At 46.1% G+C, this 20734-nt stretch overlaps 1 protein-coding gene across 2 annotated transcripts in view; it reads left to right on the top strand.

The window, feature by feature from the left end:
* Positions 1 to 20734, top strand: part of ISM1 (isthmin 1) — a 72253-nt gene that overhangs the window by 49237 nt on the left and 2282 nt on the right. For both annotated transcript variants that reach the window (XM_088026247.1, XM_028113021.2), the window contains exons 3-5: positions 6011 to 6275; positions 14044 to 14187; positions 18866 to 18955. In XM_088026247.1, coding sequence (XP_087882373.1) covers positions 6011 to 6275; positions 14044 to 14187; positions 18866 to 18955 — 499 coding nt within the window. The remainder of the gene's footprint in view (positions 1 to 6010; positions 6276 to 14043; positions 14188 to 18865; positions 18956 to 20734) is intronic.

Below are 20734 nucleotides of genomic sequence, written 5' to 3'. Positions count from 1 at the left end.
CGGGAACAAAAAGCTTGCCTTCAGGTGCTGCTTCAGAAAGGGAGGCTTTGGAGCACGGGGTGGGAAGGTGAGGGCCACTCCTGGACGTCCTCATCGCTTTCCTGAGTCGGTCTTTGGACAGCAAAGTTCACCATAGCTCCCAAGATCGTAGGCTTCCCCATAGCTGCAAATATCAAGGTTATGGGCAGAATGGATTTGACATTTAATGGCGCACCAACCCAGATCCTGTTAGAGTGCAAAGCCCATGAAGACTAAGGTACTACCACCTTTCTGTCCACTGCCTAGACAGGCCACGCCATGTCTGCTCTGTACAATCCCCATGGCTGTTAGCCTTCTGCAGGCAAGTTGGGTCGGGGGGAGCAGCCTATGTTTTACTGATCTGATGACCTGTTGGCCCTAAAGAAAAGAAAATTGAGCTGTATTTCTGGCCTTCTCTTTCTGGAAGACCACAAAGGTCACTCAGAAAGATGTTCAAAGAAAGAGTGAAGCAGCTGCTCTCCCTGAAAGCCGCAGCCTAGGCCTGTGTGTAAGTGTGTGTGTGAGTGTGCATACGCAAGCACACACACTCACACACATACACACACATGCACAGCGCTGGCCGCTGCAGCCCCATGCACCACTGCACCTGAGTAAACCAGTTCCCTGGTGGTCCTTTAAAAGATGAGGTGCTTTCTAAAAAGGGGGTGATGGGTTCTGTGTTGGCAGCCCTTACCCCTTCCTTACAGCACTGCTCTTTTGTTGAAATGCACTGGTTTGACACGGGGCGGTTCAGCCAAGCAGACAGCCCCAGTGATCACCCAGGGCCGTCAAAGCATTTTCTCTCCCTGGGGAGCAGAGTGAAGACAGGTGAAGGGCGCATCAGTGGGTCGGCTTCCGCTGCCAGGGCCCCTGGCCTTGTCTCCCCCCTCCCCTGGCAACCTGCCCCTCGCCCCCACCTAGCTGTCCTTCACTAAAGCCAGGGAGCTGAACAGGAATTTGATACCCTCTCTCTGAACAACCCCCCCATCCCCTCCAGTGTCTGAAAGAGTTTCCCACGCTCTAGGCCTAGGGTCTGCTGTCCCTCCTGCCAAATAACCCACACCTTTCCAAAGTGACATTGCTGAGCCTGCACAAGGGGTCACCTCCCTCCTGGACCTCTTAACTTTGGGGAAGGAAAATCCATTAAAAAGCCCAGCTTTTTGGAGCTTTTTTAAAGCCCCCTCCCCTCCAAGCCAGGTGGGACTGGCTTAGGGCTGTGGAAGTGAGTGGGAGGCACAAGTTAGAAAGAAATAGCCTCAAACTCCTGAACCCAATCTCCATATTAAATTTGAAACAATAGTAGAAGTTGGGTTTTGTTAAAAATAAATAAATAAATCATTCAGGAAAGAAAGGAAATTCTCCCAGGACACGTTAGACTCGAACTTTAGTCTTGTTGGCTGGATTTTTGGTCTGCAGCTGATGGTCAGATAGCAAAGACAAAAGTCTCTAAAATAAGCTCATTATTAGGCTTTACTGCATCAATTCATTACCACAGTAGCTATTCACAACCAATTATTTCTCTTTTCTGGATCAAGCAGAGATTAGTATTCATTTCAACCAATATACTTACTTCTTTTTTTTCCCGTTGAGAGGGACTTAAAATAGTCATCTACAGGTCTTTTTTTCCCCTTGTGAAGACTTATTTACATGGCCATCGGCCGTGTAAATGTATCTGTGCCACAGATACAATCAGATGGGTTGGCCACAGGGCTACGAATGTATGTGCTTCTACTTTTGATTTCCCCCCTCCGTTTTCTCTAAAGTACTTTTGGAATGGCAGCTCTGGCCAACCAAGAACCAGGAAATCTCTGTGCCCAAAGCATGGCCCCACATGCCTCTGGGGACAAGTCTGTATTGTGGAGATTCTCATGGGGGCATATTGTCCAGAACATGAACGACAGAGCCCCCTGACCTGCACTTGAGATCAGGCGCCACCACTGCGTCTGCCAGGCTTGGCCACAGTAGCTTCCTGCAGGATACTGGACCTCTCTGTGCCTCAGTTTCCTTGTCTATAAAATGGGGATGATAATACTACCTGTTGAGTACCTCTGTAGTACAACACTGCACAGAAGCAGGGGTTTTTGTGAGGATGAAGTGAGAGCATCCATGGGAAGCACCTCGCAAGAGGGACAGGTGTATGGTAAGCTTCCCCAAACGAGTGGGTGCAGGTTGGTGATGATCGTAGATTGAGATGACAGATGAAACGTGTAACATAATTGGGAATCACAAGAGCTAGTGTTCAGACCAGCTCTACACCTTCCTCGCTCTTCACCTCAGGAACGTGAGTTCTCCATGCCGGTTTCTGTGCCTGAAATTCAAATCTAACTTGTGGAGAACAAGCAGTAATATCTGGGCCAGCACGCTGCAAGTCTCAAAGCATTAACCACTGTTGGCTGGGTTACCATAGTTGTTTTTAGAGCATCAGCGAGTCTGAAAGGAGGGGATGATATATCTCCATAGTCCATTTTGTGTGCTTTCTGCAGCGATTGTCAAGGAAGGAGGGGTGGCGTAATCCCGGACCTTTCACTGGAGATTTGTTTTCTTGTCCCTGGATGCTCTGTGCTCCTGAGGAAATCACTTCACCTTAGGGCTCGTGTTCCTGTCTGGGAGATACTGACCCATGCCTACCTAGTCACCATAGCTTTCAAGGCTTAGAGGACTGAGCTAAGAGATTCTAGAAGAGTCTCCTGAGTTGAGAAGGTCAAGGCTTCTGTATTCTCAGTCATTCATTGAATAACCGGTAGACTTTTGAGATCAAGTGTAAAGTGTTTGTTTCTAATAAATGTCTTAACACTATCAAAAGGAGGAAAGAAGCTGTCAACACTTCATAGGATCTTATCCTCATTTACCAGTTTTGGACACCAAACTGGCACCTATTTTGGACTCTTTCTCTCTCTCTCTCTCTCTTTTTTTTTTTTTTTTTTTTTTGGAGCTGACAAGATCCTGCCAGTTGTTGGACTTGGGTCTTTTGAAAGAGTTCTCTCACTTGTACTGTCTTGACTCATGGTATGGAAGTCCAGAAGAAATATATATACTAAGACACCTCAATTATGTGTATTAAGGAAGAGAAAGGATGATAAGGTCTAGCATCTTTATCAGCTTGGAAATCTGCTGTACTCACGCCCACACCTTCAGCTCATCACATCGATTATTGTTTAAGGCATCTTTATCAACGCATTCTTTGATGCTAAAGAACACGTAAATAGAATGAGAGCAACAGGAAATATAAAACTAATCCCCGCCATCCGAGAAGCCACTGATCATGCTCATTAAGTTTCTTTAATTGGATGCCTATAAAATTTCAGGTTCAGGATTAGATTTCTTCTTTTGATATCAGTATGAGATTTCCACATTATTAACTGTAGGGAAGGGTGGATTCTAAGGTTTGTGGTTTTTTTTGTTTTTTGGGGTTTTGTTTTGTTTTGCTTTTAATTCAATTGGGGCAGTGGCCAGAAATTAAAGGGGAAAAAGAAACCTCTAAGCTGTTGAGATTTAGTCATCGATATAGTTTTTGGGGTAAATTCATATTTTGCTACTTATTGCCTGGCCAGGCAACAAATCTGTTTTGTTTGGATCTGAGCAACGGTTTGGAAAAAGAGATCGTATTGACGGTAATAGCTTAAAACATGAAATTGTTTTTATTCCTGGCTTGGAGAAATTGCAGGGCACGTTTTGCTTAGGCAATCCCTTTGACTCCAGTCTGAATACAAATGGAATACCAAAACTGTTGGGCATGTTCCCCCTTATCTTCTACCCAGAGACTGATTTCATTACCATAATTGCAGGCTTGCCTGGCTCTTGGCAGCTTCTCCCCTCTGAGACCCTTAATAGCCTTACAGACGATTGTTGCGGCTCAGTTGTTCTGTCTATAGGCAGAGGGGGACGAGACTGCAGAGGAGAAAGGTTATGTCTCCAAAGGCTCGGCATTGCCCCGTCACTGCCTGGCTCGGTCCTGCCCCGCCCAGCTTCGCACTCTTGGGACACTTGTCCTTCCAGAGTTGCGTGTGGGTCCCAGTCACTCTCCAGCGACCAGACATTACAACAAACAGCAGTGATACAAGACATATGATTCCTTTTTCCCCCCTTTTTTGAAAGATTTCTAAAAGTTCCATAATTACTTATAAATATGCAAGGGATGCTTACAAGAGTGGAGAATTGTGATCGTGCGGAATAAAGCCAGTGTTACCCATCTAGGCATCCCACGCCAGAAAAAAAGAGACCCTTGGCCGACTGCAGCCGAGGACACTCCAGGACTGCTGGCCATACTCTTGACCTTGTATCTGGACCGCACAAGGCCACAGCCCAGGCCTGGCATCGGCCCGGCAACTTCCTTGGAAGGTCAAAGCAAAGAGAATTCAAATTTCCCCATTCCTAGCACACAAGGAAGGGGATGTTTGTCTCAGGGATGGGCACACCCTGGTGCAATTTGGCAGAGCATCCCAGCAACTCTATCAGATGTCGGGTTAGGGCAAAACTGGAAACGCATCTGCCCAGTACATCTTGCGCTGATTACTCAAAGCACATGTTTCTGATTCATTTGCACACAACTCATCCAGGGGGTGTTGCAAGGGCTATGCGATGGCCAAAGGAACCCAGTGAGTCTTCTATTATATTTTTAAACAAGTTTCTCTACGTTGATTGTCTCTCAGAGCCAAGAAACTGCATTCTTCCAGCCCTGTGACTTTAAAACTAGGCTCTGTAAATTCGAGAGCAAGTTCTAAACTTGGCTTTGGAATTCTCTGTTCTGACCCTGAGGGTCGGTTGAGGAGTGTGCACACAGGGTCGGGATATGGGATGAGTGAAAGTCGCAGCTGTGGATCTTGAAGACCTTGTGCTCACACCTCTACACAAGCTGTGGCAGCCAGCCCCCACCAGCCCCTGTGGCCTTTGTGCCCCCTACTTGCATGAGGGGATGGTACTTCTGTGACTTTTTGAGAGGCTGTGTGGCAAAGCTGTTAAGAGCGTGGGCTCTGGGGCTAGACTATCCACATCTGCCACTTACCAGCTGTGTGACCCTTAAACAGGTTGTTAACTTCTCTGTGAAAAGCTAACCTGTTGCTGTCTAGCAACCAAAACTTCACAGCTTGAAGCGATGACCATTGGATTGCTCACAGTCCTGTGGGTTAGGAATTTGAACAGGGCTCAGCCAGTACAGCTTGTCTCTGGTCCACATGGTATTGGCTGTGGTAACCCAACTGGGCTGAAGCATCTAAGGTGGCCTCACTCACATGACGGGGGCCCTGGAGCCGGCCATTGACTGAGGTACCTCAGTTCTCCACCAGGTCGCCTCTCTCTTTACGTGGTCTCTATGTGTAAGGCTTCCTTACCCTAGTGGTAGGAACATTCCGAGAGAATGAGAATGGAAGCTGCAAAACCTTGTCACGGTGTCACTCCTACCATATTCTACTGAACAAAGTAAGTCACAAGACCAGGCCAGAATGAAAGGGAGAGGGAATCACTTCTTAATGGGAGGTGTAGCACACACCTACAAGGATGGGATGAATTGCTGGGGCCATCTTTGCAGATAGTCAACCATAGGGGCCAATCAATAGTACCAACCGTTTACGGTTGTTATGAGGATTAAATAAATTATATATGTAGGGCACTTAGAACAGTGCCTGGTACAGACTTAATGCTCAATAAGTGTTTGGTTTTATTATAATTACTCTTGTGTTACCTCAGGAGCACATATAGTACATGTTTACTTCTTGAATTAAAGACTTCCCCACAATGTAGTTATCAGTAAATCAGTAACCCCATTGATGACCTGTGTCCCCCCAGCCTGAGGCCCATGTACATCAGTCCTATCTGGTCCTGGGCCCACTGGGCCATCTCTGAGTGTTTTCCATCCTGCATCCCCATGTGGTTTCAGCATTCCTCCATGAGGGACGCATCCATCATTTCCCTCTGCTCTCTTAGACTTTCTTCTGAGGGTACCCAGATTGGAGGCTGTAGACTCCTCATTGACTCTGGCCTGTTCTGAATTCTTCAGGTCACCATAGAGGTGGTGGACGGTCCTGACTCTGAAGCAGATAAAGATCAGCATCCAGAGAATAAGCCCAGCTGGTCAGTCCCATCCCCCGACTGGAGGGCCTGGTGGCAGAGGTCCTTGTCCTTGACGAGGGCCAACAGCGGGGACCAAGACTATAAGTACGACAGTACCTCAGATGACAGCAACTTCCTCAACCCCCCCAGGGGGTGGGACCGTCCAGCCCCGGGCCACCGGACTTTTGAAACCAAAGAGCAGCCAGAATATGGTGAGTTTACCACCCAGCGATACAAAATTGGTGGGGAGAATAATGAGGATGATGAGACCTAATGGACATGGAGCCAAGCAAAACCCAGTTTACAGTATGCGGTTTTGGGTCTTCTCTGAGGCATACCTCATAAAGACTTTGTTCCACAGAAGCCCCAAGGAAGCACCAACAGCCACATTTTTCTGAAAAGACTATAATTTTTAAATCATACCAATTATCCTAGGAGAGAATTTTTTTTTTCAGTTAGGGGTCTTTGAGGTTCCCCCCAAGTTTTAGTTTTATTTCTAACAATGAAGAAGTCGCCAAATTAACTTCCTTGTATATTTTACTGTAAAAATCCATGCTGAAAATCAGCTTAGTCCAAAGAGATGTGTCCAGCTGCTTCCTTGCTTGACATTGGCAGTGGAGCAACCCATGGGAACCCACAGGAATGCGTGCTTCACGGGTTGTCAAAGGAAGGGTTCCCCACCAATAAATATCAAGATGCCAAGTTGGGACTTCCTGTTCCATGTTTTTAGAGTAGGAGAGGGGAGGTAACAAGCACCTTACAAATTCAGTGACAAATAATAAAAATCCCTTTTCACTTGAGTTGGGGTGGGAGACAGAGTGGGGGAAACTGAGCTCCACTCCGTTATTCAGGGATCCAGGCTCCTTCTCTCTTAGAGCTCTACCAGCTGCCAGGGCCTGAGTTACGCACTGGATGCTCTGCATCTGGTTGGCAGCCAAGGAGACAGACAGGCGGAACCTGGAAAAGGCACCCGTGCTCTTAACCACCTCAGGCTGGAGACGGTACACATCACATCTGCTCAGACTCTGTTGGCGACACCTGGTCACATGGCCCCACCTAGATGCAAAGAAAGCTGGGAAACACATCCTGGGTGTGCGAGAAGAGGGAGAGACCCAGCAAGGCTTCGTGGGGAATCAGGGACCCTGCCTTGTGTTATAAGAATATCTGAGGTCATACACGTGCCTCCATCATGACGGTGTTCTTGTGGTTCCTAAGCAGCCTTAGGAACAAACGTTATATGACGGGAATGACTTGTCTCGCAGCATTGTACTCTCACCCTTACCTCCATTTCTCAGTAGAAAGACCAGCTGTCATTTCTGTCGCTAATAACGATACTAAGCAACTTCCAAAACAGGAAGACCTTTTTTTAAGAGCATGCCTTGTGACCGTGCTAGGCTCTGGGAATCCAAAAGTTAGAAAGACACAGGCCTTCCATAAAGAAGATCTCACCTGTCTGTGGACAAGGGAGAAAAGTTGAGTGATAGAGGAAAACAGTGCCATGGTAGAGATACACATCAGATGCTAGGGGAGCAGAAAGAGAACTCTCACACTCCTTCTAGCCAGGAGGCTTGTAAAACTTCCCCTTTCCCAGAAGTCCAGTTTATCTATTTTCCAAGAGAAAGGACTAGGGATAAGTCACCAACATTTATATAGCACTTCCCATGCACTACTGCCTCTTCATGGCATCTCACATATATTAGCTTATTTAATCAGCTCTCTGAGGCAGGTACCCCACTTTACAGATGGGAAAATTGAAGCCTAGAGAAGTGAAGCAACTTGAACTCACGGGTCAAGACCTAAGATTCATCTCAGGCAATCTGAGCCCAGAGTATGTTCTCTTAACCACTTTGTTATTCTGCCTCTCTGGGGAACAAAAAATAACATATCCTTTAGGACAGGAGAGTGGTTTCTAGAAATGCATGCTTAACTTGGAAGACAGAAATGGGAGGGAAAGCAAGAGAAACCCAGAGGATCTCTGGGTGCCAGTCTGACATGTCACAGGTTTCTGGCTTAACCTGTTTGCCTAGGACACAGGGGACATTGTGTTGAAGAATGGAGCTCAGACCCTCCCTATCAGAATCCCCCGATTGTGTGTTTTAGGTTACCAATCCTGGCCCCAGCCCCTTCCCTCTATACCAATGGCCTTCAAGCTGTGAACCCCAAATCAACTGCATCAACATGGCCTGAGATTGTGACAGGAATGTAAATTTTCAGGCCCCAACCCCAGGCCTATTGAATCAGACACTCTGGGCTGGGTCCCCAAAATCTGTGTTTGAACAAGCCCTCCAGGGGGCTCTGGTGCACTGAGCACCACTATTCCAGAGTGACGGTCCTCAACCTTGGTTGCTCCTTATACTCACCTGAGCAGTTTTTTAAAATCCCAATGCCCGGGCTTCTCTTCAGACCAGTTAAATTAGGATCTCTGCGGGTGCAGCCCAAGCATCAGGTCTTAAGAACTCCATGAGTGACTCCAGCGTGCAGCCTAGAATGTCCAGGACTGAGACCTGGAGTTGGTCTTTCTTTGCTTTTTTGTTTCATTCTTTTTGCAACCAGCAGCCCCTGGTGATTCTCAGGCTTACCAAACTTTGAAGACCACGACTAGAAACTTTTGTATCTAAAGCCCTTACAGAATACACTCTGCTGAATTCATGAACATGAATAACATCATCCATTTCAATCTTGAGGCTAGACTTTACTTCTACTAGGGCAGTTACTGTGGCTGCCTCAGTTACCTTCACCCCAGCTTTCTAGGCCTGGAATACCTGTGGAGTGTCTTGCATCAGGATCTGATGCAAGCCTCCCGGGGCCGTGGAGAAACTCCCATCTTTTATGGTTTGGGAGTATCTCTTAGTAACTTCCTCATCTTTGGAGTAGATACCAGGATGGTGTCTACTTTATAAACAAAATCTTGTCCCTTATCATACCGCTAAAGGAATGCTTCTCAGACTTTAACATGAACGCAGATAACCTGGGGGTCTTTTCAAATGCAGCTTCTGATGCAGTGGATGAGTCTGGCACCGCTGGTCCTCGGACCACACTTTGAGTAGAAGGACTCTGTGTGGTAAACGCTCAGTAGCATGCAAAATGAGTGAATGAATTACCGCTTCTCTGACGGCCTCAGAAGGCATGTGTGATTTCCAGAATTCTGTGCAGCATCAGAGGAGCGGAATGCTCTTTTTTTCAATCAATGAGAAACTATTAAGCAATTTCTAAGTATTTGTCCCTAGGTTGGGTGCTGTGAAGGAGGCAGGAAAAGAAGGCCCAGGAAGGTGAGGTTCTTGCAGTGGCAAAGCAGTGCGACCCACCGTACGGAAGTGTAGACATCCTAAAACTGCCACAGGAGCTGGTCTTTGTGGAGGACGTTGATCTCAGATTTTTAAAAGTAGCATCTTTAATAAGAATTTAAATGTTTATGGCCAAAGAGTACTTCGAAAAAACCCAGGTGAAAAAAACACAGAATAGAATAGCATCTTTAGACTACGTTATAAAACACCTAGACCTATTTGGTGGAAGTTAGTTAGACCTACTTGGTGATTGTGGGAACATGATGTGACCATGAGTTGGCTCCACTCTGGACCGTATTTGAGGTGCTACATTTGAAATGCCTTCTGTAGAGATACTTAAGGTATCGTCAAGGACAAAGAAAGAGTCCAAACAAATATTTTTCTGTCAAATAGTGGTATACCGTTCCCAAAATTGTTCTGAATAGCCTGCATAATGAAACCAGATAGGTATTGCTTAAAATAACCTGGGTTTGGGACTCCATTCTTTACAATTCTCTGCCTGGTCATGGGCCTATTTTAATAGAGTTCACAGTGAGTTTTGTCAAGGCTTAAGTGGGTGTCTTAAAAAAGAGAGGCCAGTGTGGGCCAGAATTAAAGCTGCAGGGGTACCGGGATATAGAACTGCATACGGCAGGCACAGAGAGACCTCACATCTCATCCCAACTCTGCCAGGTTTGAGCTGTGTGACATTAGGCAAGACCCTTAACCTCTCTGAGCCTCCTTTTATGGAGGATATGGATAAGTTTCCTTCCTTATCCATAAAAGGAGGATGTTTCCACCTACCCACAGGATGATTATAGCAGTTTAATCAGTATGTTTAGACAGAGAAGCTGGTTAAAGCAGACCCTCAAAAATTGGCAGCCCCTCCCATCTAAGATTAGTGGTGGAGGCTTGCCCGTGACCAAGTCAAGACCCAAATCACTCCAGTTGCCCAGACATATAACTGACCCACAGAACTCTAGTGCCCTGAAACGGCTTAATCACTACTTTAAAATTTCAAATGACACGCTTGAAACCCAGCTCTCAGCCCAGTACACTGCGGATTGTTTTCTTCCCTCACTGAGCTCTTTGATGTCACAGGGACTGGTTTTTACTGTCATTGTCGTCATCTTAGCAATTACTGCTGTTCACATTCATTTTCTGCTCTGAGCGATGCTCCCTAGCAGGTGAGCAAATGAGAACAGTCTTGTTTTATTAAAGCAGAAAGGAACGCTGCCCTCAAAGCCTTCTGTCCTTCGCACACATTAAACAAATAGAGATTCCCCAAGAGGAGGGTCTTTCCTGGGACATTCATCTTGAGACAGTCTGCTATGGAGCCTTCAGGGTAGTGAGCTGACATACACGCTTAGCCCTTCATCGCTAGCCTAATAGAAATGATTAGCCACGTGGCGACGGATCTATTCTGTGCCTGACTTTGGGGGACCACGTTTTTTTTTTTCTTTTTAAGATTTTATTTATTTATTCATGAGAGACAGAGACAGAGAGAGAGAGAGAGAGAGAGGCAGAGGGAGAAGCAGGATCCCCCCTGAGCAGGGAGCCCGATGCGGGACCCGATCCCGGGACTCTGGGATCATGACCTGAGCCGAAGGCAGACGCTTAACCAACTGAGCCACCCAGGCGCCCTGGGGGACCACGTTTTAAGTTTGGAAAATAAAGGGCTTTGTAAGCATTTAAAATAAAAACATGAAGAAAGCCACTCACTGGGTAATAAACCCTTCATTGTTCCAGAGTCCACTAGCCATCTAGAAAGCATATTTTAGGGAGAATTTTATGGTACATTTGTAACAGTTAACTTTTGCTGCTTAAGGAGCCACCCCCAAAATTTAGTAGCTTCAAAGAGCAAACATGTTCTCTCTTAAGAATCTGCAGTTTGCCTGGACCGTTCTTCAGCTCTGGGCTGGCTTGGCTGGGGCCGGATGGTCTAGGATGGCTTCCCTCAGCAGTGGGGCCCCGGCTGGACAGGTGGCTGGCTGAGTTCTCTCTCCAGCTGTCCCTCACCCTCCAGGTGGCCAGCCCAGGCTCTTCACATGGTGCTGGAAGAGTTCTCGACAGCAAGAGGGCAAACCCTAACGCGCGAACACTTTTCTTCCAGCCTCTGTTTGCATTAGATTTGCTATTTTCCCATTGGCCATAGCAAGTCACATAGCCCAGGCTGGGGTCAGCGGGAGAGGAAGGTAACCAAAGGGTAGGTATGGGGAGAGGAGTTATGGAAGTCATTTTTCACATAGTCTCACACAGTATTAACATTTAGTAATTTAGATCCAAGAAACCAAGACCAGAAACTACCTTGTGCAAATATTCTGATATAAGCCTCATGGCAGGTTTAATACTTCAATCTCAAAGTTCAAGGATATTTCCCAAAATTATCTCTCCATGTTACTGCAACAGGAAGGAAAGTTTGCAAGAGATTTCTAGATGGTTACAGTCCCATTGCTTCTGCCGAGCCAAGCAGGAACACCACTTGGCATCATTGGATTACGTACCCACCATGTAGGTGACAGGAACTCTACCTATGTGATTTAATAAACTTTTTCTGACAGGCCCACCACCCCCTTGATGAGTCTAATGACATTACAATCTTTATTTGTGACTTTTTGTTGTGGTTGTTCCCTTCAACAAAGCTGGTCTTGGTGGTACGTGTAGGATGTGGTTGAGTGTGTTCATGTGTGCCTATTACCCACTGCACCTGAATGCTCCCCCTGACGAGAGTATGATGTCATGATGGTTCCAAGCATATCTCTGATGTTCTTGGGGACATTACCAAGAGATACCAAACCCCAGAGGTCTTGGAGGAAGCAGCAGCTGCCCCTACCAAGGTGGTTTCTCCCTCCGGAAGCAGCTTGCCTCCCCAATTCTATGTGTTGATGCCTAGTAAGAGATGGGAGAGATGAAGAGGCTCACACCGGGGAAACAGGCCCAACTCCTTCACACGAGACAGTAGTTTCAAACATCTGGCTTGGCTGTGTTGCTGGAAACCCATTTCTTTAGAAGAAGATCAAAATACATAAAGATTCCTTTTGGGGAGAGAGAAGTGGTTGGGGGCCCTGGGGCAGGCAAGGTGTGGGCAAACTCTCTGCTCTGGGTTAGGGATGAGGACACAACCATGAACAAGCCCCCCCAACCCCCGACCAACTCCATTTAATGGGCTGAGGAGACTCAGCGGCCCTGTGTTTGCCTGAGGAGTGTTCAGAGTGAGCACCATGTAAACAACAGCCTGGGAGTCTGGCAAAGAGCCCACACTGCAGGTAGAAACATGTGTGGACTACATTCCTGCCAGGCCTACATAATAACGATCACCACGACCTGTTAGGAACCGAAAGGACCCCTTCCCAGCAAAGCACATGCCTATAGCCCCAAGCTTGGCACTGGCAGAGGCCCTGAGGCTGTAGGAAGATCTGGATGAGCCAGGAGAAATTATTACAGAGTAGAGATGCTGCAGAGGGAGTCATGCTGTGGAGATCAAGGGCTCGGCACTAGGACCCCAACTTTCCTTTCTGTTACCCTTATGACCTTGGGTAAGTCCCCCACAATCACTCTAGGACTTAATTTCTTTAATTTTAAAAGGAGAAACTTAGTCTTGATAATATGCCGACCTTCCTCACACCCCTCACATGCCCAGGCCCCCCTAGTTTTGTCTACTTATTTTTTCCATACCTTTTATTGGCTTCTAATATGCTGTGTAACTTACTCATTTTGTGTGGATTGATTATTGCCTTACTCTTATTATGAAAATATTAGTTCCACCAGGACAAAAATCTTTGAAAGTTTTATTTAATGATATTTCCCATATACCTAGAATTAAGTCTGGTATACAAAGGGGCTCAATAAATATTCATTGGATAGATATTAAGTGATGACCTCGAAGGATCATTTCTAGCTTTACCCATGATATAGCGGTTATCTACTGCTATATAACAAACCATCCCAAAACTCGGTGGCTTAAAACAACAGCAGTTTATTATCTCTCATGATTCCGTGGCTCAGGAGTTCAGGCAGGGTCCCACAAGGCAGTTGCCATGCTCACCATGGCATCTGCTCTATTCAGCTGTCCACTGGGAAGGGCTAGAAGGTTCAACAAGGCTTCACTCACATGTGTAGTATCTTAAGGCCCCTCATGTGCCTCCTCTCTTCCACGTGGTGGCCCATAATTTACAGGTTTAGCTTCAGCTTCCTTCAGAGTGACTGGATTGCCCAGAGCGAAAGTTGGAAGCTGCCAGGCTCCTAGGGTGGAAGTCAGCTCAGATTTTAGGGAAGGGGAAATAAATTCTCTCTCTCTCTCTCTCTCTCTCTGTCTCTCACTTGCTCACTCTCACTCTTGCTCTCTCGATGAATGTATGTATGGGGAGGGAAGGAAGTGATGGTGGTCATCTTTGGAAACTACCTACCATAGTATTGCATGATCCCATACTCTACAAATGCATGCATTCTCATGAAGCTCTTCCTGGGCACCTCCTACGGGTCAGGCCCTGGCTATGTGCTGACCACCACAGTGCTCAAAACCTCAGAAGAGTCCCTGCTTTCATGAAGCTAATCCCTAAAATGAACTCTGGAGCCACAAGCCTTTTGACTCCAGCTGGCATCTGGTCCCCTCTAATGGTGAGAACGATGGGAGAAGACAACTGGCAGGCTACTTGACAAGGGGGATTTGGGGACTCTTTGGGCGAGGCTGGTGACCGTATCCCTGGCTTCCTTCCAGATTCCACAGATGGTGAGGGCGACTGGAGTCTCTGGTCTGTCTGCAGTGTCACCTGTGGGAACGGCAACCAGAAACGGACCAGGTCTTGTGGCTACGCATGTACCGCAACAGAATCTAGGACGTGTGACCGTCCAAACTGCCCAGGTGGGTTTATGCAGGGGAGTGGCTCCAAGTTCAAGGGGAAATTTTTCATTTATATTTAGACCTTAGAGAAAATGACTTTTTAAAGGACAACCATTTCCCTAATAAGAATTCTGACCAGACTGAAACAAGAGATGAGTAATGAGCTGAATGGATGAAAACATGGGTTGTCTGAGTCTTATGCACAATTGCAATAGCCATGACATAGAAGACAATGCCACAGTGTACTTGTTTAATTTAAAGGAGAGACTCTGGTTAAGTTGGGCCTTTGATGTGGGATTTGTTGTGCCTTGAAGACACATGCAGAGAGAAATTCATGGTCTGATAAGGAAGCCAGGATGAGAGACTTCACAGACACATACAGGAAAACCATGCTGGTAGCCCTGTCCGTGAGGCGGGAGAGTTGCTAAAGGCTCCATGGGAGGAAACTGAGGAAACTTGGCAGTTAATTACTACTTTTTTTTAAAGATTTATTTATTTACTTGAGAGAGAGAGAGAGAGAAAGTAAATGGGGGAGGGGCAGAGGGAGACACAGAATCCTGAAGCAGACTCCCTGCTGGACTCAATCCTGGGACACTGAGACCCTGACCTGAGCTGAAATCAAGAGTCAACCGCTTAATGGACTGAGCCACCCAGGTGCCCCCAGTTAATTATTACTTTAAACTGCATTGCCTACTCTGGGAAAATGCGTTAAAATCCAGAGATTCAAAAGCAAAAATAAATAAATAAATAAATATAAAAAAATAAAAATAAACTGCCTTGTCAGTGTTTTAAAAACTAAACTAATTGTAAACTTGGTGAGAGGCCATATTGGGGGTAAAAAAATAATTGTGTCTGCCTGTAGAAGTTGGGTATCAAAGTGTGGCCTGTTTTTATACAGCAAACACATTTTTAAAGGGTCAAGAAGAAGGAAAAGGAAGAGGAAAAGAAAGAAGAGGAGGAACAGTAGGAGGGGGAAGAAAGGACGAAATATGCAACCAAGACCACACGTGACTCACAAAGCCTAAAATATTTACTCTCTGACCCTTTACAAAACAATTTACCAACTCCTGGTCTGTAGTTTTGCATTTTACATGTGTTCCCATTGCCAGGTAGAATACCAGCTTAAAATAGGATCTCGGGTTCTTCCAAGAAACGCACATTCTGAATGGCTTCATCTGAAAGATATTTCAGATAAAGTTTGATCCCCACATGCCCAAACTTCCTTTTTCTTTTTTTTTTTAATTTAAATTCAATAAGCCAACATATAGTACATTATTAGTTTCTGACATAGTGTTCAGTGATTCATCAGTTGCATATCACACCGAGTGCTCATATCATGGGCCCTCCTTAATGCCCATCACCCAGTTACCCCAACCCCCCACCCACCTCCCCTCCAGCAGCCCTCAGTTTGTTTTCTAGAGTCAAGAGTCTCTCATGGTTTGTCTCCCTCTCTGATTTCTTCCCATTCAGTCATCCCTCCCTTCCCCTGTGGTCCTCCATGCTATTTCTTATATTACACATAAAAGTGAAACCATATGATAATTGTCTTTCTCTGATTGACTTATTTCACTTAGCATAATACCCTCCAGTTCCATACACATCGGTGTAAATGGTAGGTATTCATCCTTTCTGATGGCTGAGTAATATTCCATTATATATATGAACCACATCTTCTTTATCCATTCATCTGTTGAAGGACATCTCGGCTCCTTCCACAGTTTGGCTATTGTGGACATTGCTGCTATGAACATTGGGGTTCATGTGCCCCTTCTTTTCACTACGTCTGTATCTTTGGGGTAAATACCCAGTAGTGCAATTGCTGGGTCATAGGGTAGCTCTATTTTTAACGTCTTGAGGAGGCTTCATACTGTTTTCCAGAGTGGCTGTACCAGCTTTCATTCACACCAACAGTGTAAGAGGGTTTGCCTTTCTCTACATCCTCGCCAACATCTGTTGTTTCCTGTCTTATTAATTTTAGCCATTCTAACTGGTATCTCATTGTGGTTTGATTTGTATTTACCTGATGCCAAGTGACATGGAGCATTTTTTCATGTGTCTGTTGGCCATTTGTATGTCTTCTTTGGAGAAATGTCTATTCATGTCTTCCACCCATTTCTTGACTGGCTTATTTGTTTTTTGGGTCCGAGGTTGATATAGACTTCCTTTTTCTTTTCTTTTCTTTTCTTTCTTTCTTTTTCTTTCTTTCTTTATTTTTTGGAGAGAGATTGCAAGTGAGTGGAGGGGCAGAGGGAGAGGGAGAGAATCTCAAGCCAGCTCCACACTCAACGCAGAGCCAGATGCAAGGCTCAATCTCACAACCCTCAGATCACGACCTGAGCCAAAATCAGGAGTCCAGCACATAACCGACTGAGCCACCCAGGCACCCCCAGACTTCCTTTTTCTACTCCTAGAACTCAGTTGTCAGACCATAAGGCTGAGATTTGAAACAAAAAAGAAGTGGAAGTGGGCACCTGGGTGGCTCAGTTGGTTGAGTAACTGCCTTTGGCTCAGGTCATGATCCTGGAGTCCCAGGATTGAGTCCCACGTTGGGCTCCCTGCTCAGTGGGGATTCTGCTTCTCCCTCTGACCCTCCCCCTCTCGTGCTCTCTCTCTCTCTCTCAAATAAATAAATAAAATCTAAAAAAAAAGAAGAAGCAGAAGAGCAAATGGGTTTCTGAGGGGACAGAGGAAAGATCAGATTGGGCATGCATATGTTAGCAAAGAGCATATGTAGAAAATGGGGCTGTAATTTAACAAGTGGCTGTTCTGGTCTATGTCAGGCATGCGGGTGGATTTCAGAAAGTGGAGTAATCATCAAGATGCTTTTCCTGATCTTTCTCATGATCATGACAATGAAGCTGAGTTGGAAGTCTGATGTGATGGGATTTAGATAGGTGGAAATAAACTCATAAATAATAATAAGTAGAGAAGGAGGAAGAGGAGGAAGTCAACAAAGAAGGAAGAGAAAGAATATGAAGAAGATGAAGAAGAAAAAAAGATGATAATGAAGATCATGGAGAATAGGATTTTTTGAGGACTTAAGTATCACGCAAATTTCTAAGGTCTTCATGTGCCTTATTTCATTTAATCCCTGCAATAGCCTCATGAAGTGGGTGTTTATTATTGCCCCCACTCGACAGCTGTGGAAACAGGCATGGGGTTAACTTGCATGTGTCACACAAGCAGCAAGAGATCAATCTTGAATCTGAATTCAGGCAGTCTGATTCCAGAGTCCATGGTCTTAACCATTAATCTTTTCCACTGCCACCAGGAGGAAGGATATGGGGCTCAGCCACTCGTGGATACAGACAGCATTTAGTGTTGGGGCTCGGGGGCTTGCCTCTTGTTTTCTTGTCCAGAGCTGGTACCCGGATCCAAGTCTACCACCCGGTGACCACCATTTTGAATGTTTCTCTGCCACCATTTTGAATGTTTCCTTCTTGTTTTCTCTCACCACCTAGAGCAATGTTCCCAGTAGCCCTGCTCATACATTTTCTTCTCTTCTGACCCTGCCCTTCTTCCATCCTTTCTGCCTCTCTGTTCCTGGGCCAACCGTCCAGTGTTTCAGGGTTCCTTTGGCACATGAAGGATTTTTTTTTTCTTACAGGATCTCTTTCTTTATTTGGTTTGTTGATTCTCAGCCTTACTGGAAAGAGTCATGGAGCAGGCAATCCCCCCCCCAACTCCTGGCAGTGATTACACTGTAAAAGTTTGTCCCCTAGGTCAACCCTACAAATAAATTCAAGGGGCCTCACATAAAGCCAGAGAGAGCCCCTTAAAGGAAATCAAGTCATGCCTTGCAGGCAGCCAAGGTTCTCCACCAACATAGACTACCATGTTCCACCACCCCAGCCTCCTCAGATGCCTCAGCTAGCACAGCAATCCTGTTTGTAAGGGAAGCCTGGATGGGAGTGGTATTTTGAGGGAGGGAGAGGGAAACCAGGAAGTACGAGACAAACTGGGTTCAGCCACTCAAAGCAAGTAATGACAAGCCCAGCTCACTCTCTTTGAAGCATCATGGGCAGTGCTAGATGTCCTAGAATGTGAGGTATCTGCTCTTTAGCTGCGGACTGCTATATCCTCAAAATAAGCTAGAAAATACTCCTGGGGAAATTACCAGCTAATACTCACCCCTTACTGCTGGAAGTGCTTTCTTTACACATAAGTCATCGATTGCATTTAACTCTATGAGGTGGGGCATTTGGATCTTCTCATTTTGCAGATGTGAAAGTTGAGGCACATGAAGGTTAAGTGGCTTGCCCGAGGTTACAGGCTAGGAATGATTTGAACCCAGTCAGTCGGTCCTGAAAACTGGTATTGACCACTAGACAAAATATTAACCACTGCCTCTAATCCAGTTTGTCACCCTGACACCACCAGACAGTCTTGCAGACAGACACATGTTCCCTCCTGCCCCAAACCCCATTCCGGGGCCTAGTGAATGAGTTCCTTAAGACTCATTCAGGCACATTTGGATGTGATTTCATGCTGCAAATGGTATCTGGGGGTTTAATATATTTTATGCTCTACTACCTGCTTTTTACTGTTTCTCCACTGGCAAGTTCCTACCCAAGAGTAGTAATGAATACAAAAAAGGCTTTGTTCAGGTGTATTTGTTTCTTGATTTGCTGGGGAGGTCGGGGGGGGTGGTCACCTTTTCCATATAACTAGGGAAAAATGAGCTCCTGTCTGTGTTTAGGAATTGAAGACACCTTCAGGACAGCTGCCACCGAAGTGAGTCTCCTGGCGGGAAGCGAAGAGTTTAATGCCACCAAACTGTTTGAAGTTGGTAAGGAGATTCTTTTCCCCCTTTTTTCTAATCCAAATATTGATTTACTATTTTGGAGATTCCTTTTACCTTTGCAGTGCCATCCCGTCCTAGGATCCATTTAAGTGTTTCATTTCCCTCTTATGGGGTCCAGTTCTCCCAGCGTATTTCTTGCTCACTGAATATACTCCAAGCAAGAGAAAGCCATCCCGCGCCTCCTGCAGCAGGCTGAGCAGAGCAGAGAGCCCTCTGTGTCCTCCTTGCTTGCTACCCAGCTTCCATGGCAAGAAGTGGGACAGGGCCTCTCTCTCCTCAGCATGGATTCAGTGTCCACTGGGGCCTCAGGCCACATGGAATCTCTTCTGACAGTCCTCACTGAGTGTCCCCAAGAAGTCAGGCAATGCTGGTCTTGGTTGTGTAGCAAAAGGAGGGGAAAGGAGCTCTCTCAGTATTGTGACTGCCTCCCTCTACCGCATACATTTTTTGTAAACCTTTGGCATACCCTGCTCCTTGCCTGCTCGAAAGTGCTAGACCAAACACAATCCACATGAACCAAGCCAAATTGCAAGTGACTACTCAGGTGCAAGGGAAAAGCTTCCTTTTCAAAAATAGCTTCATGTGCTTCAGGATGCCATTCTTTATTGCAGAAAGGTGAGACTCCTTCTGTCACATGTCTGCGTGCCACCCAAAACTTCTTCAACTTTGGTCAAACAGGAGTCAGTTTGGACATCCTGTGTGACCCAGGGCTTCTACCTCAGTCCTTCACATGCACAAACTACCTTTGGCAGGAGCTTTCTGCAAACACAATGCATTTGACTACCCCACCCTTGTCACCCCAAAAGAAATTAGAGACTAAATGTGGGAAATTTACATAAAAATGGTAGAGCAACAAAGGTTGTCTCTTGGGGGCAGAGAGCTTCTCAGGTCTTTCCATATTGCACACCTTGCAACAGGTAGCTGCTTGCTTTTTTGAAGAGGATAGGTCCAGTAGCACAAAGCCACACCTGAGGCGGGACTAAGGACACACAGAGATGAGCAGGGATGGGTGTCAATCAGGTTCTGGGCAGGAACAAACATGACACACTGGAATCAGGTAATTGAGGAGCATTTGATGAGGGTATGTTGGCAAAGGTGTGATGAGCAGGGTAGAATGGACACCAAGAAGGGTTGGACAGAACAGTGGGGAGCCCTTACCACCCCTTGGCCTGAAGGAACCAGAGTAGCTGTATGGAGAGGTCTACCTGCCAGCACTCGGGGCTCTCAGAAGGATGTAGCCAACCTGCAACAATGAGGGAGGAACCACAGGAACAAATACTTTGACCTCACTCTCCTCTCTCCCCCTGGTCTCTGGCCAGGTCCTCCCTTTGGCTTGACCCAACGAGAAGTCAGGGCTCAAGGGGCCCATTGATAGAGTCCACATAGGACAACCTTCCAGGGCAAGGGAAAGCATGGAATGAGGATAGAGAAGGACAAACAGAAGAAGCCTCGCTGAGATGGGACACAGCTTGATCTGCACAGGGTCATTTGTCAAGCTGGTAGTGCCTCAGTTATCTGATCTGTAAAATGGTACAAGGTAATAGGGCCCCCTTGTAGAGCTATTATAGAATTAAATGAGTTAATATTGGCAGAGCATTTAGAACGTGCCCATCACACTGAACACCTACCAAGTTCGATAGATAAAAATGAGTCAGTATATGTTCTGTAGGTACATGAATTATGATGACCTTCCACACTGGAAGAAAAATAACCAAGCCATTTTCTAGGGCCTCACTGAATATTGTTTCTGAAGACCTGCCCGAT

The sequence above is a fragment of the Eumetopias jubatus genome, unplaced genomic scaffold (assembly GCF_037043125.1).
Source record: "Eumetopias jubatus isolate StellerSeaLion01/CBP00866 unplaced genomic scaffold, mEumJub1_p1.0 scaffold_9, whole genome shotgun sequence".
Lineage (NCBI taxonomy): Eukaryota > Metazoa > Chordata > Mammalia > Carnivora > Otariidae > Eumetopias > Eumetopias jubatus.
The sequence above is the reverse complement of the archived record's forward strand: the minus strand, read 5'-3'. Positions and strand labels throughout refer to the sequence as shown.